Here is a 20,599-nt window from a genome sequence, read left to right on the forward strand (position 1 = left end):
AAGGATGGGGCATTACAAAGCAAGCGGGACCGGATCCACACCCGACGATTCAGGCTACAATCGCTCAGGCTTGGCGGGCCGAAGTATGCATCCCATGCCCACTCGAGCATCATCTTCGCAACTTTCGATTCGGGCCTCTGGGATTGGTTTTCGAGACGATTCGCTTCTCATACCTCTGCTGTGATTATCTGATGAAGGGATATATCATCCGTAGACAAATTTGATGTTCTCTTGTGGCTCTTGCTATTTCTTGTGGCTCTTGCTATTTAGACCCATTTTCCTCCCTTGTTCGGGCCGGTCTTGAAGCGATCTTGAATGTTTCTTGAAATCGAAAGTTGCGAGAGTGACAGGGGGTCTCCATGAAATCCTGATTATTGTGAAAAAAGGTCGCATCCGACCAATCATTTTACAGCGCCTTGTCGGTCACCTGAAGTGAGGCTCAGGCTGATTATTGCCCCATTCTCCCCTCCCCTAGAGTCAAAACATTAACGTGAAATCTCTCCGTGGGAATATTGGCCTATTTTCCAATCAGTCCTCGCGGCTCAATCTTTATCATATCTCGAAATAAGGGAGCCGCCTCCGGCATCGTCGAAGACGGCGATATTATCAAGATAGAGCCAATGGATCCAACCCTAGCAATGATGCTCTTCGAAAAATGCTAGAAGGTCCAAGTAGATAAGGATAGCCTCCTTCAGCTCTTCAATGCGCTGGGATTCATACCACTCGCGATTGTGCGATTTAAATTAATCAACGTACCCCACGTCTCTCAGTGGCATAGTATTTGAAGGACTTCAGCGGAGTAGCCACAAAAGAGCAAGTCTCTTGGCCCACGAGACCGGACAACTGCGCAGGGATAAAGAGGGAAAAAATTCCGTTTTTTAGCATTACAAACGTCGTTTTATCACATACAGCAACAACGGCCGATAGCAGCGATCATCCTGTCATTGATGAGCTTCTTTGACCAATATTTTATTCGTGGATCTCTGTTACAGCGTACTCCAGAAGCAGGACGCGATGAAAGAATCAGATTTTCAATAGACGCCCCGATATATATACCAGGATTCCGTGCAAATTGAAGCGGAGTCAATATTGGATTCGGGATTCGAAAACGACATACTGATCCTAGAGGGTTACTTCATTACGTCCATCAATCTGGACGGAAAGACTTTCGAAATGCATCCCCTTGTACAGATTACCATACGAAAGCGGCTCGATATCCGTGGAAAGCTTGAGCAGTGGATGGAAAGGTTCATCGACATACTCCGACAACTTTCCTCCGACATGAGAATTTGAGAATTGGGCCCTGTGTGTCAGCCACTCTTCGAACATGTACAGTCTGCGATCATGCAACGGCCGGAAAAACCACAGTGTCTACTCAAATGGGCTTACCTGATCCACAGAGGTGCGTGGTTTACGTGGTGCAAGGAGTATTTGATTGAGAGGGAAAGACTAGCAGACCTGGCTATGAGCGCAAGGAACAAATTGCTTGGCTCACGTCATGGGCAGACAGTCAAGAGTATGGCCTGGGTGCCGCTAGTTTATATCCTCGGGATGCGATGAAAAAGCGCAGAAAATTTGCTACTGCCTCTGTTGGAGGTCCACAAGTAGGATCCTGGATCAGAACACCTTGATGCTTTGCTTGATATGGGTCATCTGGCCAAAGTCTAAATGAATCAAGGACGTTGGAAGGAGGCGGAAGACTTACTGGTGTAGGTGATGAATGCTTCTGAAAAGGCCCGAGGCCTAGGGGCTTCTATGCATTGACTAACATCAGCCATCTGGCAAGGTAGGGGTGTGTGTGTGTGTCACATGACGCGTACATTAGCGATGTCAAATTTCATGCTCACATTATCATCATTTTAAAGTCATGCAATGTGATTACATGCCACTCGACGTCCCATCGCATTGAACACCGCAAGAAAAACCTTAGGTCACAACAGAGCTACTAGAAATTAACCACTTACTGCTTTCTTAGTGATGTGATTTGACGCTTTTCTTTGTGAGCTATGGCACACGCACTGTACATTGTTCTACTGAATTTTGTTGATGTCTCTTGAGCACTTGTGAAATGTACCATGTTGCCATTACAATTATAGGCGAAAGTTTTCTTGTGATATCACATGGATATACTCAGGTATGTATCTAAATATTCGGTACGGAGATCGCAGACCACTCCCGAGGTCTTGGTTAAGTGTAAACATTAAGCTCCCAGTTACTCTCGAGATAAAGTTAATGGAACTGCATAATGTAGGCTCTTCACTCACGATACATGCTCGCTGGCTGTAGTGAACTTGTATGTTGCCCCTGTCTCACGTCGCGATCGACATCAGAATATACATCAGCTGCCACGACCCACGCATTCCACGGCCAATCAAACAGCATACTAATGCAAGGACAACTCATGTCGGGATTACATTTCCATGTAGGTTCTTTTTGTCTTCAATCTAGCGATTATTTCGACCACGGAATGTACGTTTCCTCCGCCCAAGGGGCTAAGCAGCTTGTTTGATCCGGGAAGTCCGGCCATGGGAGGGGCCACTCTGGAAACATTATTCACGGCAATACGTAATGGATCTACGAATTGACTCAGTTCCCCTCAAATTTGCGAGGCCGCTCATGCAGCTGTGAGCCCGCATCAAGAGCAGGACTGTCGCGAGACCCACGTATCCAATGGCCCCTCCCCCCACAGATCAGAGGCGGATGCATGCAGGATGGCCGCTGCTAACCGGGCGTGATTGGGCTGCAGAAAGGTGGGGGAAGAAAGAGAAGCATAAACTTTACTCGGGGAGTATCTCATCTCGAGTCTCCAATCGGGAAGTGCTTTGGAGACGAGGTGTGGATGGCGTCGGTCATGGGCAAGGGGCTTGCCGAGTCGTGTCCCGCGGGCTTTGAGCTATCCACAGAGATCCATATGGACCACAACCTTGGGTGAACGATTATATCCCTGCTTGTACGAGCTATCGGCCAATGATTAGAAATGATATCAAGAAAGACACTTTTTTTACCCCCATGACGAAGGGTATCAGGTGACTACCCCGCAAACCGGGGGTGAAGAAAGGGTGGAGACGAGGATCGCCCACGGTCCACCGCGCACAAATTTGGGACGCTTTGGATCTGCCCCCCGAACATTCCGGCGGAGAACCTTTCCTTGCCGCCCTCGCTGCCCCTCCATCCCAGACGGATATGAATTATGACGACCAGTAAGGGACCGCGGGACGAAACATGTCTGCGTGGCACAAGCCGACGGTGCAACCGAGTGGTTCTGTCGGTAACGGAGGGGGAAAAACGATTATGAATTTTGTTGTCGAGGAAATCAACGGAATTCCAGTATCAAGGTTCAGAGCGCATTGGGTAAGTAATCTGCAGTTGCAGTGCCCATGGGTCTGGGTGCTCTTGTGCTCTCGTGCCTCGAGAGGGACATCCGCCTTCGAAACAAGCGAAGTCTCGTGAAGCAGATGGTGGCGTCCAACTGGGGGGTGTGATGTTGACCTAGTGCCGCGGAATGACATCCTAATGGGCTGCACGGCATGAAGGGATCGGGCCCGCTGGGAATCTCGGTGCAGATTGGCATAATAGCTGGGGGCGGGGGATCCGTCGTTGACACTCCTTTCTAGGGATTGGTGTCGTTGCGACCCGGCTTTCTGGTGTTCGGGGGGCTCCGTGGCCGGCTTCTCTCCAGACCCAGGTGTGGCAAAGACGAGCTGCAGCATCTGAAATGGCTCACTGGCTGTGCTCGGGGGTAAACGGGAGTGCAGCAGGGATTCGCAGGGATTGGAGCGATCAGAGCCAAAGGTACCAAAATGCGATCCAGACTCGAGCCGATTCCAGGTGCAGCTATCGCTCACGTAGTGAGATAGATTGAAACAACGTCATGAGCAAGGAGGGTCGTAAGATGTGGCTCCCTGGTCTTTGGGTGTAGCCTGGAATGCTCGCGACGAACAAAGCCGTGGGCCAGTCATTATGGGATTTCTCTCTGTCGAGATGAGAGCCATTGTTTTTCCGAGTTTGCCGAGTCTGCCCTGTCGTCAGAGTACTTGGGACGAGCAGCGAGGAGCGACTGGGGGGACTTGCCCGACGTGCTTCGTTTTGCGGTGGTGCAGCGTGGAAAAGAGACGCACGGCGACCCGCCGCCAATCACCGCCCTCACCTCCCTCCCCCTCCCCTCTCGGCCTTCCTTTTTTTACCTCCTTCGTCATTATCAAGCTGCTTTCTGTCTGCCTCGCAAACTCGCAATTTCTCACTGATTCTGCCCTTCCTCTCCTTGGGTCGGCCTCTGGGGTTGACGTCGGTGATCCTACGCGTCGGCCTTGTCGCGCCCATTCCCTCCCCGCATACACACGGCTTCACGGCTTCCCGTTATCCTCCGTCTGCACCAAGTCGTCGAACCTGGTTTGCGGCTGGCAACCACCTGCACTGGAATCTGTGACTCCATTCCGTGCTGGCTGCCCACGCCATGGCATATTAATGTCGCGGATGAATCGATAGCCTCGCCACGCCTCAGAGCAATTGCTCTGCCCAACAAGCGGACGGTTCTGTTTGGCCCCGAGCCTGGCTCCCTGCTCGACTCGTTCTTTGATTCTTTTACTCGCTCGTCATACACTCGATTAACCCGGCCGAACGTATCCTCTCGTCGACCGACCGAGTCAATATGGCGGACAATGGCTCACCAACACCCCAATTCCTCGCGCCCCCGGCCGTGACGGCCCTACGGCAAGAGGCTCGGAACATCAAACCGAAAATGACCCGGAGTATGAGTGATGACATGCGGGAGGAGCGTGAAGATTTGAAGGAGGCGGCCGAACAGACGTTAAACATCATCGTTGATCTCGATCTGGACGGTCGCATTAAGTGGGTGAGCCCATCATGGAAGCAGGTGGTCGGCTCCCCTCCGGAGTCGGTTGAAGGCCTCATGATCTCGGACATTCTGCTCGGCAACAAGGATGTCTTTCGTGATGCGATCGACGCGATGAAAGAGGACGACTCGCGGAGTCGCTTCATCCGCTTCTCCGTCGAGATGGGACCAGACTCGGTCCTAAAATACGCCCCCGAGTCGCGCCCGGCCGAGACAAATGATGGAGTAGAGAAGGAAAAGCGATCGGATAACCCCGAAGAGCCTTCGCAGGGCGAAGGCGTCCACAATGTGCTGACTATGGAGGGACAAGGAATTATGGTATATGAGCGGACGGACGACCAAGCTGGACATGTACGTGATGGCAACCGCTACTCGATCGACGGATTGCCCGCCTGACTGAGTCTATACAATGAGGGCATACCAGGCTAACCACCATTTTATTTATAGACTATGTGGATGCTCCGACCGTTCACCGAGCCCCGCGAAGTAACAATCGACCTGCCTCCTCTCCTGGTGGAATCACTCGGCGTTGGAGCAGAAGTCCTGGCCAACTACTTGACAACGCTGGCTGAGGCTGCGGCAAACGAACCCGATCCGTTGAAGCATCCAGCCCCGACTCCAGTCCTATGTCGAATCTGCGAACGCCAGATCACACCATGGTGGTTTGAGAAACATTCGGACTTGTGTCTGCAGGAGCACCGGGCAGAGATGGACGTTCAGATCGCACAGGAGAATCTCAATGAACATCGCCATGCAATCGTGAAAGTCCTCGATGCGCTAGAGACTCGGCAAGGACGACCACTCATCGGGAACGATGGTAGTATCATGCCTAGCGCACAACCGGAGTATAAAGGATTGCCGATTGGGCCTTCCCCAGTGAGCTCAACGCCATCCTCCGCGTCTGTGTCGAATATCAATTCGGCACCAGGGACTCCGCCTCGGTCGAGAGATCACTCTGCATCCGGTACCACCCCCTGTCGACCTCGGTCGTTTACAGTCCGGCGGCCGCTTGCTCGTATTGTGGAATTGGTCCTGGACCTGTGCGATACGGCGCTGGAAATCAGTATGCCTGTGATCAAGGAATCAGCCCGACCCGAGAGCAATGACGAATTGCGAACGCTTTCTCCGCAATCCGAATCCAGAATCTCCCAGGTCACCCAGTGGCAATCGCCGAGCTCGAACACACTAGAGCAGGAACAGGGCCTGGCAGCCCTCTCGAGCGATACAGAAACTGTGGCCAAGGCCAAGGTCGATGCCGTCGTTCGTCACCGCAAGATTGTTGAATATGCGGAGCGAATTCGTATCGAGTATACAGTCCTTGTAGAGGAATGTATCGCTGCTGCTCTCAGCAAGGCTGAGCGTATAGCTGCTGGGCAGCTTAGTGATTCATCATTCTCTTCAGATGAAGAGGCGATCCGGGCTTCCGGTGTGGATGATAGCATTGTTGACTACTCTTCAGCCAGAGAAGACGCTTTCTCACAACACCCAAGTCAAGAGTCACTGCCGTCGCTGGCGAGTGCGCAGAGCCAACTCCCATCACAAGCTCCTTTGCAAGGTCCAGCGAAACCAGAAACACAAACGCAGATACCAGCTCCGCAGCCACAACAGCAGCCACAGCTTGCGGCGCCGACAGCACGCAAGCCAACATCCGCACTGACAATGTCGATGCGGAACTCACCCGATCGTGCGTTGTTTGGCCAAGGAGAGACAAGATCAACTTCTTCAACTGCGGTGTCAACTGGGTCGAATAGTCCGATGGAGTGTCCGACGCCTCGATCTCACAGAAGTGCCGTAGGCCTCCTGGGCACCTCCCAACCCCGGCGTGGCTTGGCATTATCTGAAATCGATGCTGGAGATAGTAGCGATAGCAGTATGCCGTCCACGTCCGCATTTACTGGAGCCATGCGGACCGACTCACCGTCCTCCGAGCGCAGTTTCGATCGAAAACGCAGAAGCTTAGTTCTTCCAGGACTATCTAGCTCTCCTCGCCGCCAACCTTCTCCCGCACGGGTTTCCGGCCCGCACTCTCCCCTCCGGATGCCTAAGCCTCGATACTCCAATGGCGCGGACAGCCTCCCGTCGCCAATCGTTTCCCCGTCGACGTACGCAGGCGAGCTCGCGCACAACTATCGGCATCATCGTCGTCAGTCATCCGCTACCTCCTCCGACGTGGCAAAGCCTCCGCCATCGCCTCGCCTCCCCTCAGTCAGTCAACAGCCACGTCCGGCTCCACCGTCCATCAAAGATTTCGAAATTATCAAGCCGATCAGCAAGGGCGCGTTTGGAAGTGTGTATTTGTCGAAGAAGAAATCCACTGGCGAATATTACGCGATCAAGGTCTTGAAAAAGGCAGACATGATTGCCAAGAATCAGGTCACCAATGTAAAAGCCGAGCGAGCCATCATGATGTGGCAGGGTGAGAGTGATTTTGTTGCTAAGCTGTACTGGACGTTTTCGAGCAAAGAATATCTCTATCTGGTCATGGAGTACTTGAATGGGGGTGATTGCGCCTCACTCGTGAAAGTCCTTGGTGGTCTCCCTGAGGACTGGGCCAAGAAGTACATTGCCGAAGTTGTGCTTGGTGTTCAGCACCTCCATAACCGCGGGATTGTTCATCGTGATCTCAAGCCAGACAATCTGTTGATTGACCAGACAGGCCATCTGAAATTGACTGACTTTGGTCTGTCGCGAATGGGTTTGGTTGGCCGCCAAAAGCGAGTTCTCAAGAGCCCCAATGAATCGGCGCCCGATCTCCTCAAGCAAGGACCGTTTCCTCGTGCCATCTCAATCGCGTCTTCTCGCTCTGCATCCTTCGATTTCCAAGCAGGCTCGCCAGGATCTACGCCACTGATCACCCCGGAGCCAGGCACGAGTGTGGGCCAACCGTCCTACTTCAACCTAAACCAAAGTGGACTGACCCAAAATGCGCTGAATCAAAGTGGGATGAGTCGACAAAACTCCCGCCGTGCATCGGGCTATCGCAGTGACAGTGCGGGCAGTGACAGTCTGAATGGCATGTTTAGGACGTTCTCTCTGAATGACCATGAGCCCTCGGCACCATCTCCGAGCATGCTGTCAACCAGCCTAGCCGAAGAAGAAGCATCCAGTGAGGCAGGAGAGTCGCCGCTTCTATACCCGCTGCAACCGACTTTCAGCATGGCACATAACACCCCGCCACAACAGGGCATGTTGCCTCCTGTCATGGCTCTTTTCGACCCCGAGGACCATGATCGAAGATTTGTTGGAACTCCTGATTACTTGGCTCCCGAAACTATCAATGGTGTTGGTCAAGATGAGATCAGCGATTGGTGGTCCCTGGGGTGTATCATGTTCGAGTTCATTTTCGGATACCCTCCCTTCAATGCTGCCACGCCAGACAAGGTCTTTGATAATATCTTGCGTCGGCGGATCAACTGGCCCGATGATCCTGAAGAGTACACCACGCCAGAGTCTCTGGATTTAATGAATAAACTTATGACCTTGGATCCACGTGAGCGCATTGGAGCAAATGTTGAGGAGAAGTATCCAAACGGCGGAACAGAAATTCGTGCCCACCCGTGGTTTTCCGATATTAACTGGGATACGTTGTTAGAAGACAAAGCCCAGTTTGTGCCAAACATCGAGAACCCCGAGGATACCGAGTACTTTGACGCCCGGGGCGCAACTTTGCAAGCCTTTGCCGAGGAAATGGAGGACGAGTCTTCACCACAGATCCCAGCAACTACGGGAGTGTATCCTGACCGGCCTCACGACGCCTTGTTCAAGGTTCGGTCACAGGTTAACTCGATGAAGCGCCCGTTGATGCCTCTGCATATCCCACCTCATGTTCGGGATGCCAGGGATTCCCGCAGCCGCAGATTGAGCGAGCCGGCACCGGCAGATGATTTCGGTAGTTTCAATTTCAAGAATCTGCCCATGCTAGAAAAGGCGAACAAAGATGTCATTCAGAAAATGCGGCAAGAAGCCATGCAGGCGCAGCACCGTCAATCCAGCTCTTCTTCAACCGTGCAACCACCGATGTCGAACTCACAGCCATCCTTGGAAGGAAGCCCGCTTCCGATGTCCTTGCAGCGAACCCTGTCTCAGAACAAGGGCAACAATCGGCCATCTTCCCCTTCTAGTCTGAGCCAGGCCAATTCCTCGCCAAGCCGGCCGTCCCAGCCATCTTCGCCACTTCTGGTTCAATTCAGTACAGGCCAAGGGCATAACCACGAGCGTCGCAAGACGTCTGGTTCTTCCTCAAACGCGTCGCACCAATCCAGTGGCACGTTCCCATCGTCATCTGTAGACCAGAGTCGTATGCCCAACGTTCGAATGGGCTCTGTTGCGTCTTCTCCCGTCAAGGCCAATCGAATGCCCGCCCACTCACCAGACAAGCACCCTTCGAGCCAGCGACAGGGGAGCGCGCCAGGTGGCCGAGCCCGATCACAGACAATCGGATCCCAAGATGGTGGTGAACTGTCCACCTCTCTCAGCCGGGAATCGGTCGTCCCTTCCCACCACAAGCGACGCAGTCAATTATTCGATATTTCTCCGTCGTCGTCGGACAACGAGGATCCACGGACCAAGGCTTTACTCAAGGTTCAACGACGGCGGCAAAGCTCCCGCCGCCTATCGCAATTCAATCTCCAGGAGGGTCCATTCTTCCGACCTCTGGATATCCTGATCTGTGAGGATCACCCTGTTTCGCGGCTAGTGATGGAGCGGTTGTTCGAGAAGCTCCGCTGCCGGACTATCACGGTAACGAATGGTGCGGAAGCCATGCGTTACGCGCTCAGCGAAGTTCAGTTCGACCTTATCATGACGGAGTTCAAGTTGCCTCAAGTCAATGGTGCCGATTTTGCGCGCATGGTGCGGGAGACTCGCAGTGCGAACAGACATACGCCAATCATCGCTGTTACAGGCTACTTGAAAGACCTACCCGAGACCCACTACTTTGATGCACTGATCCAAAAGCCGCCTACACTGTCCAAGCTTACTGAGACACTTTGCCGTTGGTGTATGTGGAAGCCACCGCCCAAGGACTATAACCCTTCGTCACAACCACTCTCGGTGCCCGTGTCTTCTGCTCGCACCCATACAGCGAATGATGACAGCCCTAGCTCGACATCATCTGGATTCGTGCCTCACCCCCGAGCTTGTACCGGGGGTCTAGTCGCGATGATTCCGTGAGCAGCAGTGTCTTTGGCGATATGGAATCCATTAAGCCAGAGGAAGTCCCTGTTATTATCAGTCGAAACCACGATGACTGGGAACAAGGGACCGGTGGTGGTGGCGGCGGCGGTCTCGGTATTTCCGAGAATGCTCATCCTGGCAGTCCCGATCCCGAGGCCGTGCCGGTCCCTCAGCTGCTTAATGCCGCCAGTACCCCGGCAGCCATCGATGGGAGTGGTGCTCTCACGCCACGAAAGCAGCGATCCAGTGAAGCCATTCGCGCCAAACGAGAGTCTCTAGAACGCAAGAAATACGAAGGGGCCGAGTCCGGAGACGACGAAGATGAAGAGTTGGGTAACACCCAATCCCGACGCAGCCCGCCAGCTCGGAATCGTCGTCCTGGATCCAAACTAGGCATTGAGATGATGCGCACCAACAGCCGAGGTAGCGTTGTCAGCGGCAGTGAAGAGCTGCTCAAGAAGGAGAGAGAGGCCCTGCGAAGACAAAGCGGAGAGTTTGCTACTACTAGCGACGACGGGTCCCTCGGGTCGCCGGCCAGTACGAGCCTTGAGGAGCGCTTTGAAGGCATGAGCATCCCCGAGGAGTCCGAGGCCGAAGAGCATCTCAGCCCTCGTGGTTCTCCTCCTCCCCTTAGGACTTCGTCCGCATCCCCCGGTCCTCAGCCCAGCCGCCCCTTCCTGTCGCATCACGACACCTCGGTCTACTCGGGTCCTACATCCCATCCTTCTATCTCCCAGGCCAGCTCCGAGAGCTTTTATCAAGGCCAAACGACTCCTCCATGGCATGGCACTGGACTCCCCATAACTCCCGAGGTGAAGGTCTCGAGTAGTCTCTTGTCTGCAGAATACAGCACCGTGGTCGATACCGACAACTGCCCCAGTCCTGATGCGGAAGCTACACCTCGGCCCCTTCATCCCTCGCCGAGCCTGGACACCGACAACACCCCTCGACCGGGTGAACGACACCGCAGCGATCTGCCCTCCAAAAGATAGAGCAGGATTTCCCCGGAATCTCCTCTCTTCCTCATGATACTACTGGTATTTTTTCCATTCTTGTCTCCTCCTTTTCATTTCACATATTTTGCATCTCCACTTGCAACCACTTACTTGCCTTCGTTGTGTACATTTTCCTTGATTTTTGCACTGTCCAGCGGACATGTCACTATACGCGTTTCTCTCACGTCTCTTATGTCCCATCTTGTTTTCTATGGCCACGGAGCCAGGTGTTCAGGACTGATCTCTTTTATGTGTTTTATTTTTTTGTGTTTGTCAACTATTCGCATTGTTCCCGGCGTGGGCCAATGCCCAGGTAGTTTGCTCCGGGCTCTTCTTCGCTCTGACTCGCCAATTCGAGTATGAATTTGACCCCCTATCATCATTTCTCCCGCGTTGCTTTTTTTGCATCTCCCTCTGGGCTGTCTAGAATCCCACCGCCATGCCCACGGCATGAAACAGTAGATCCTCCCCACGCGACCTGTCTCCCTCTACACCCACCTTATATAATATACTTGCATCCTACATATCATTTGCTACGAATGGCCCCCGCGGAGACATGTTAGATCCGGCGTCGACCGTTCTTGGCGCTGTCAGTCCGTCTCCACGACGATCTTACTGCGTTAGGCCCGGCTGCTCCGCGGCTTCTCCCCGGGCAAATGACCCAAGGCCAATTGCTCGTCCCTCCCTCAGACCCGTCCACGCGGGGCACACACGACGACACCTGCAGACGGTCGAGATTGGTGCTGCTGGGATGCATCGCCTGTATGTGCTCCTGCACTCCACTACTAGCATTCGCATGGAGGCCCCCAATCTGACCCGATCGGCGCGATCGATTGGATGTGTGCGTGGTGGTCGATGATGCTCGGGGAGGTGCTTGCGTGCATCCCGGATGGAGCATGTGGATTGACTCCTTTGAGCAGCCCGATAGACTTGTGAGCTGTCGTCCGGTGTCCGAGTTATACGTGGTGCACAATTCACGTTCATGTTGATGATGTACCACTTTTGGACCCGGTGAATTCGACCCACTGCCGCGCCATGGGTGATATCACTACCTCACCACCGCTAGTGTGGCCATGGACACTGATTTATTGACTCTGATCGGTACCAACCTGAGGGGGTTCGGGAATGCCAGGGGCGAGCCAGACGAAAAATTGGCCGTTTGGGAGACGGACAGTCGAAACCGGGGCTCGATTGGCCCGGCGAGTACCATTTCGCGGCGCCCCTTCGCCATCGACGCCACCCGGTGGAGATGCCAAGCGATGGCTGCATCGAGTGGACAACATAATTGTTGCACAGATATTTCACGGTGAGACAGTTGGCTGGGGGAAGGGCTTGGTGGAGGGAGCAGTTCGCGATGCGAGGTGGTGTAACTATAGTCCCTGACCTTGCTGCACATCGACAGGACAGCCACCACGCCGTAGCAGACTGGAAGCCCGGTAGATTTCAGCGCGACTGGCGAGATCCCAAGAGCAAATGTACCGGGTAATAATAATAGTTATGCGGTCCAGACCAACTGGGCCAGCGACCCACCGCGGCCCACAGGGTTTCATGCTTTGCGCTGTAGGCAGTTGACGGCACTGCGATCACCGAGGAGCTTCTTTCTCCTCTTTTTTTCCCCTTCGACATCCTCCACGACCGAGCCCACGCCCACCTTCGTTTTGTTCAAGGTCTTGGGGTCTACTCGCTTCCCATCACCCGACTCGCCTCGACTATACCCTCCAGATCGGCATCTGGACTTTATTTCTCATCATTACATAGTTCCTCGGGGCACATTCCTCTACGTTGATCCGTAGAGTCGACCGTACCCCCCACATTCCTTTTCGATCGGCCTGGTGCCACGATGTCGAGCCCTGTGGACACCCACAAAAAGACCTTTCACGTTCAAGAGCAGCAGGGCGAGCGGGCCAACCCTCACGAACAAACGCCCACCTCCGACGATGGCACCTACGTGAACGAGTCATCCGGCGAGCAGCGCAACGCCAACTCCAACAACCTCAAGGTCAACACGGCTCTACACGAAGATTGCCCGCCGCCGATGAGCACGCCCTCCGCGCGCCGCGAGCAAGCCACCCGCCTGGAGGATGATCTCATGCTGCTGCAGGCCGAACGCGTGGCATCGCGCTCCACCCAAGGCGAGAATGGCGAGGGAGAGCGCAACTCAATGAGCCGCACGCGATCGCGTCGCAGTGAGGCTGTGGACGAGTTCGACGAGGCGACCAACCCTCTCCACGAGAAGGCCGCCGTCTACAAGCCCCCTGAGAGCCCCAACACCAAGTTGTCGGCGTTTGTCAAGCGGATCCACCAGTCCAGCTTCATCGTGCGCTACCTGACCTATATCGTGCCTATGGTACTGCTGATTCTGATCCCGCTGCTGGTCGGTGCCCTCCGATTCCCCAACACAAGTGTCGGTGGCGTCAAATTGATGTGGTTCTCGATCTGGCTGGAAATCGTGTGGTTGACACTCTGGGCCGGTCGCATCGTGGGCAAGTGTCTGCCACCTGTGACGAGTGTCATCGCTAGCATCTTCACGAACAATGCGAAGAAATGGCGTGACATGGCCAAGCAACTCGAAATCCACTTTGCTCTCTTCCTGTGGTGGCTCGGTGTCGAGATTTCTTTCTTGCCTACGATGAAGAATCACCACGTGGACGGTGACAAGACTACTCGCAGCTGGGAAAACACACTGAACAAGATTATCATTGTGATCTTTGTATGGACCATTCTCAATTTGATTGAGAAGGTCATCATCCAGCTGATCGCCATCAGCTTCCATCTGCGCACCTACGCCGACCGCATTGAGATCAACAAGTTTCAGATCGGCAGCTTGGTCAAGCTCTACCAGTGGTCCCGCGCGCAGATCGAGGAGGACGACGATGCGTTTCAGGAAAAACAGGGAGACTCCGGCCCTGAGGGCGGCACAAAGACGCCCTTGCACTATGCCGGTATGGCCGGACGTGCGGCTAAGAGTGCCGTCAACAAGGTCGGAAACAAGGTCGGCGATGTCGCTGGAGGAGTCGTGGCTGACTTCACTGGTCGTCGAGTCAAGAACAGCAGTGATCCGTATCAAGTGATTCTCACCCTGCTCCGATCTACCGCGGGCTGTCAGGTTCTGGCTCGCCGTCTCTACCGGACCTTTGTGCGCGATGGTTTCGATACTGTGTTCTCTGGTGATCTGAAGGAGGCTTTTGACAACAATGAGGAGGCCGAGGCTGCCTTTGTCATGTTCGACCGCGACATGAACGGAGATATCTCAATGGATGAATTGGAAGCCGTCTGCGTGGACATTGGTCGTGAGCGCAAGTCGATCACTGCCTCGCTGAAGGATCTGGACTCTGTTGTCTCGAAGCTGGACGATGTCTTTATGTTCTTCGTCTTTGTTATTGTCCTCATCGTCTTCCTCTCTCTGATCTCGACCTCCGCCGCTGGTGTTCTCACCTCGGCGGGTTCCACCATTCTCGCTCTGTCTTGGTTGTTCTCTGCTACGGCCCAGGAGTTCCTACAGTCCATCATCTTCGTCTTTGTCAAGCATCCCTTCGATGTCGGTGACCGTGTCACCGTGTATGGTAACTCCGGTGACACCGGCCTTGGTGACGACTACTTTGTCAAGGAAATTACTCTTCTCTACACTGAGTTCAAGAAGATGCAGGGCCACGTTGTCCAGGCTCCGAACAGCTACTTGAACAGCCTCTTCATTCTCAACCAACGCCGTTCCGGTGCCCTGGCCGAGGCCGTCCCAATCATCATCAAGTACGGCACGACCATCGACCAGCTCGATGGCCTCCGCCAGCGCCTGCTGGAGTTTGTCCGCAGCGAGAAGCGCGATTTCCAGAGCAACATTCTCACCGAGATGCGCGCCGTCACCGAAAACTTCTCCGTCACCCTGAACGTCGTCTTCTTCTACAAGTCCAACTGGCAGAACGAGGGTCTCCGTCTGCAGCGTCGCAACAAGTTCATCTGCATGCTCATGATCGCCCTGCAAGAGATCGGCATCGAGGGTCCTCGCATGAACCTCCAGGGTGCGAACGTGGACATCCCCTTCCACGTCAACTACGGCCATCCCATGATGGCCCCGACTCCGGCCCCGCGACACAACGACCCCACCCAGGCCGAGGAGGTCACCACCATCGGTGACAACTCGCATTCCATCCCCGAGAACACCAGCATCAGCACCGGCAGCGCCACCCGGCACCCGTCCATCCTCCGCAAGGGCATGAACACCGCGGCGGCCCGCGCCCGCGGAGCCTCCACCTCCCGCAAGCACGTGGATTTCTCCCTGGGCATGGCCAATCTGTCCTCCAACGACGTGATGGGCGATGTCTTCGAGGACCGCACCGTGCGCATCGACGACGTCGTCCGCACCTCGAACCGCGAGGCTGCCGAGCGCCGCATGCAGGAAGTCGCCGAAGAGGAAGAGGAGCGTCGGAGCGCCAGCGCCTCCTCCTCGCGCCACCGTCGTCCCTCAAACCTCAGCGTCCCAACGCAAGGGGAGGGCCGGCCTTCGACCGACGCCCCCAGCGTTCGCAGCGGCGGCAGCTCTACCCGCAACCGCTTCTTCCGCCACCGCAGCAGCGTCAGTCGGGACCGTCGCGACCTCGAATCTGGCCGTGGTGTCTCACCTGGCGCCCCCGGCCCAGCAGTTTCCGGTGCACAGACTCGAGACTCTACTACTGAGGGCCGCGCGCAATAATAGCGCGGCGGACCGTAAGTGGAAAAGCGAGTCGTGCGATTTGTATTTTGAAACGAGGTGAATTGCGGATTTTTCTTGGACATATATTTTTCTCTATAATTTGATATCCTATGGTATCTGCATACAGTCTGCATACAGAGTCTATGCTTGTGTCTGCTTGTGTCTCAGGCTGATTCTGATAATTCTGTTCTTTCTCACATCATACCCATATACATGGTTTCAAAAACCCTGCAGCGCTCAAAAGAGTATTTCTTCACCCTCCTTTCCTACACTTTTGTCTTATGTGCCCCTGTTATGCATTCCAGCCAAATGAGCTTGTTGATGGGTGGTTTATTTTATCTTTATCGTGAATAATCATCAGGAAATGTTATCTATATACTGTCACATTATTATTGAACTACCCTGTAGTGGACCAGTGCGTTTCGATATGCGAACTTGAGTCGATCTGCCTTTGCCTAGGTAGGCTGGGTTGAATCGCACTGTTGGGGTAACTTGAACTTTAGGCGCAACTGATCTTCACAGCTGGGATTGTGCCAATGACCGAGGTCTGATATCTCCAATGGGCTGGACGAAATTCCTTCAAGACGAAGGATCGCCATGCTAGTGTGAAGGGATCATGGCAACGGAAAGACTACAAGCCTCTCGGCTATTCCTACACTAGCATATGCTGAAACATAACCTCTTGTGGATGCATATATATTCAACTCCGGTCAAAGTCTATGTACTGAAAGAAAAGACATGAAAAATCGTATATCTCCAATGTACGCCGTATGTGCGTGGAACAGGCGTCTATACAGCATGACACGAGGCTCAAACGCCAGCTATAAACTCCGGAATGGGACAGAGCAAGCCTCATGTGCTGTGAGCATCTCGTTGCATATCAACCAAACGGTGGTTTTTTTATGACATCGACGGTGCAGTGGATCCCAAGGAAAGAGAAGCCTTGGCAGACTCGAAAGAATATGGAGGGCAGTTAGGAAGTCCACTATGATGGAGCGGCTCTCAGACGATCATTCATTTATCGTCAATCAAATTCCAAACCACCTCCCGGATGTGGGCAGGCCCATCATCAAAAAGTCCGGCTCATGAACGTAGATCTGTCGTACCCGGCGACCATCATCCTCCACCACAGCATCCCGCAGCTGGAACGAGAGCTTCTCCCAGTCCATATCACGCAGCGGCGCCAGACTGTAGGAGTAATCATCCATGGGCGACCAATAGTCCTCTTCCCAGGTAAACTCCATACGCTTCATATCCTCGTCATCAAGCGGGTAGGAGTACTTGACTAGCGAGAATCCATTGGTAAAGAACCACTCACGCGAATCTCCCACCCGCCAGCGGTTGAGGAGACAGTTATCGCCGCAGATAGCAGCGACCTTGCTGAGCGCGACCATGTCGACATGGAAGTTAGACTTCCAGTGGTGCACGGAGAGCGGGAGGGGCCGGCCGGACTCGAAGAAGCCGGACGGGTCGCGGTGGATGTCGAGTTGGAAGAGGCCCTTTTCCCAGGTGAGTTTAGTTTTGGTGTGCCAGTAGACGCACTGCGCGATCTTCTGGTCGCCAGGGCCCTTCCACTCGTCGCAGGAGTCGTAGGATTCCATCATTTCTCCGATCAGCGGCATGGACATGAAGATGCCCGCGCCGCCAAAGGCCATCCACATGTTTCCCTTGAGTTGCTCGAAGCTCTCGGTCGGGGCACCGATGTACCACTTCTCGGAAGGATCGTAGGCCTTGAGGTGGTGGATGATGTTGCCCATGGATGGGAAGAAGGTGTCGTCGTCAATGACGACGGCCCAATCGGTCTTGGTGTCGAGATCGCGATTCTCCCACATCACCTTAGTCAACGCGAAGTAGCGATCGGTGTATTCGGCGGGGGAAGTCAGCAGGGTCATTCGGATGCCCAGATCCTTGGCTCGCTGCTCCATCTCTCTGATCTCGGGGGTGCGATCAATCACGCGCGTCTGCGTGCCATTGCCATCGCCCAGATCTTCTTCAATGACAATCTCCTCCAACAGACCAAACATGTGCAATTTGGTGTTGGCAGCCCAGTGCGCAAAGGCGGGCAGATCATCATGCAGACGCTCAATGGTCGTGGCGAACCCAACATAGACATGCGAGGCATCGACCGTTTCCACGGGAGGCGCCTCGAGAACGATGGGCTTGCACGTCTCGGGACGGAGGGGCCGGTACTGAATTTTCGGATCGGCAGAGTCGATATCCAGCTGCAACGGCGGCAACTCGGACTCGGGCAGAGGTACGTTCAGATGCTCTGAGAAACCCTTGAACTTCTCCGATCGCACCACCGCGATATCCCACCGCGAATATTTCACCTTGCCATCGTAGTACGACCCGTAGGGACGAAGCAGGTTCAGGTCCAGATTACACTCGTAGTTTTGCAATTTCGACAGCCGGTCGGATCCGGGGAGGGCAGGAGCACCCTTTTGCAGCGGGATATCATTCGGAGGCGCCTGCGCCTCGGACTGAGGTTGTTTCGGGGGTTGCTGCGGTTGCTGCAATTGCTGCTTCTGTGATTGTGTTGTTGACTGCGACTCCGACTCGGATTGCGATTGGGATTGCGACCCCGGAGTAATTTCGATATTAGGGTTATTCTGGAGGTATTTGGAGGCGTGGCTGGCCCGCAGGATCGAGACGAAGATCAAGGCCAGGAAGAAGGCCAGCAGAATGGTGGTTCTGCTGCGCTGGCACGAGAGCATGGCGAGGACTGGCCGCGGTCTCGGGGCGATCGGACCGAGCTTTGGGATCGGGATCGGAGACGTCGTCAGTACCAAGTCGACATGTGGTCGCCCAACTCCTCTGCCCCTATAGATGTGGTATCGCCGTGGTATATAGGATCGAGTGACGGGAGAGGGGCAGAGACTGCGAGGCTCAGAAAAGTAGAAAAGAGCCACGTTCCTGACGATGTGCCTGTCTTCGTCATCTGCCGATCGCCCGCTTTTTTTGGATTAGTCTAGCCTCAGCAAGTGGGTCCGGCAGAAAGGCGTGCAGCCACTGCCGCAATGTTTTCTATCTTAGGCGCGCCGCAACGGGATGAATACGTACACCTTGAGATGAGCAGAGGATGCGACGTGAGATGGATAGATCCGCTGCTGAAGGCTGAAGTGTATAGACAAATGCCAGGCGGAGCCCAATTTATCACCATTCAACCATTAGAGAATCCACCGCACGCCCGGCGGGGCCGCGTCGCCCACTTGGCAGCTTGAAACTAGTTTGGTTGGGTTTGGCAAGGCCACGCGGGAGTGGACGCGTTCTGCAGAACCATCAACCTTCCCTAGTATAGTCCAGATGTCGACCTCTACTCAGACCTACGATTCGAGCGTACTGGACATTCAACTGCAGGCCACTCTGCTCTTGATAGGCCGACTGTCGAATGTAACCCAGGCGATCTCGCGGGCCAGCCGTTCCTCGTAAACCTGCGACGTGCGATCGGCACCCCGCCGGACATTTCAGGTCCCAGGGTCTGCCGCCTCGTTCGCCGTGGTCGCGCCGCTCCGTTTGGAGCAATGATGGGCAATGATGGGCACCGAATTCTGCCTGTCATCCTATCACCGCGTCTGAAACGGCCGATATTTTCCCGCCAACTAAGTGAGGAATGCCATTTTCTTTATGCGTGACACCTGTCTACATTTGATAGTACATGTCCTAATCATACACATCACCTATAGTACAGGTACACACCACCGCAGTTGCGACTGCCTGCCTGGCAGTACTGTAATCAATGGCAGGCCTTGCCGTACTTCTTCAGCCGCAAGTAATTATAAGGCAACGGGGCTAGAAAGCCCGCTCCAACAGACAATCCCGCCGCCAGCCAGAACTGGGGATCCTCCAGCGCGATCACTCCGCCGGTGAGATGATAGTCGACCGCGTTCTCCGCCAATTCCATTGCCAGCATCGAAACCGTGCTCATCCCCATGGCCGTCCGGGCCGCCATCGGCCATGACAGCTGATCGGCACCACGCCGCAACAGCACTGTTTCAAGTAGAATCGATGTTGCGATTCCGGAAGCCACTACTCCCCAGATTAGCAAATTACCGAAATCTTCATCTTCTTCCCTCCAGAACAAAGTTTCAGAGACAGGGCTGTGACGTACTGGATGCCATCATGATATTCCCCATCCCGAGATCGGGATAAATCGATTGAAGCGTCCATAGGGCTGAAAAGTCGCCCACGGTGCAACCCACTAGGCAGCGCAGGGTGTTGATGCCGGCTCGCCGCCAGGTCGAGCGGCAGGACCAGAAGGCCCGGCTGAGGACTGGGTGAGATTTTGGAGAAGATGAGGTCAAGGGTGCCGTGCATCGTGCTGGGTCGCGTTTAGTTCCGGCCGGGGCATGCCGCTTTGGGCGCGCGAATATTGGCGCGGTTCGCGATAGCCCACGGAGAGGCCCGAGGGGGACCCGCCGATATGCAGGGCGTTGTCGAAGGCACGGTGAAACGGTGACTCGATTCATCGTGAATATCTTCACTGGTTCGGGCTGTAGAGAGTGTGCTGTGGTGAGGTTGGAGAGAACGAGGTGGAAAGTGCCGGCGGCGTTCTTTTTAGCGGAATCCGCACAAATGCCTCATTTGCTCCCGCAGTCGCCGATGCCCATGAACGAAGGGATTTTCTATTGTGACAGATGCCGAGGTTTGGGAATAAGATGACTACGCTTCACTTGAAGTAAATTTACTTTGCAATCATGAACAGCACACCCGGCTGACTTACGCCAAGACTTCGCTCCAGACGACTGCGTTTGCAGCTCGTTTGCAGCTCGCACCAACAACCATCCTCATACCTCCACACTCGAACAAATCCTTTGATCCAGCAATGAAATTTCCCTTCTACTGATGGTATTATCCCCTGACTGATGTAATGTCGAGCAGGATTAGAATGCT

The 20,599-nt window shown here is 54.4% G+C and overlaps 4 protein-coding genes across 4 annotated transcripts; 2 read left to right on the top strand and 2 right to left on the bottom strand.

Moving 5' to 3' along the window:
- Positions 1 to 4,648: 4,648 nt before the first annotated feature.
- N7532_009898 (protein kinase RIM15) lies at positions 4,649 to 11,019 on the top strand (the record flags this gene model as incomplete). The annotated part of the gene is made up of 3 exons (XM_056622389.1): positions 4,649 to 5,203; positions 5,300 to 9,904; positions 9,955 to 11,019. The coding sequence occupies 3 exons, from the start codon at positions 4,649 to 4,651 to the stop codon at positions 11,017 to 11,019; spliced, it is 6,225 nt and encodes a 2,074-aa protein (XP_056469805.1).
- A 1,843-nt stretch (positions 11,020 to 12,862) lies between these two features.
- Positions 12,863 to 15,709, top strand: N7532_009899 (Mechanosensitive ion channel family; the record flags this gene model as incomplete). Its single annotated transcript, XM_056622390.1, has 1 exon — positions 12,863 to 15,709. One exon carries the CDS (start codon positions 12,863 to 12,865, stop codon positions 15,707 to 15,709), a length of 2,847 nt encoding a protein of 948 aa, XP_056469806.1.
- Positions 15,710 to 16,737: 1,028 nt separating this feature from the next.
- N7532_009900 (glycosyltransferase family 31 protein) lies at positions 16,738 to 18,423 on the bottom strand (the record flags this gene model as incomplete). The annotated part of the gene is made up of 1 exon (XM_056622391.1): positions 16,738 to 18,423. The coding sequence occupies one exon, from the start codon at positions 18,421 to 18,423 to the stop codon at positions 16,738 to 16,740; it is 1,686 nt and encodes a 561-aa protein (XP_056469807.1).
- Positions 18,424 to 19,442: 1,019 nt separating this feature from the next.
- N7532_009901 (DUF4396 domain-containing protein) lies at positions 19,443 to 20,175 on the bottom strand (the record flags this gene model as incomplete). Its single annotated transcript, XM_056622392.1, has 2 exons — positions 19,443 to 19,735; positions 19,818 to 20,175. 2 exons carry the CDS (start codon positions 20,173 to 20,175, stop codon positions 19,443 to 19,445), a joined length of 651 nt encoding a protein of 216 aa, XP_056469808.1.
- Positions 20,176 to 20,599: the final 424 nt, after the last annotated feature.

Source organism: Penicillium argentinense (assembly GCF_028826775.1).
Source record: "Penicillium argentinense strain IBT 30761 chromosome Unknown utg000010l_segment0_segment0, whole genome shotgun sequence".
NCBI classification, from domain to species: domain Eukaryota; kingdom Fungi; phylum Ascomycota; class Eurotiomycetes; order Eurotiales; family Aspergillaceae; genus Penicillium; species Penicillium argentinense.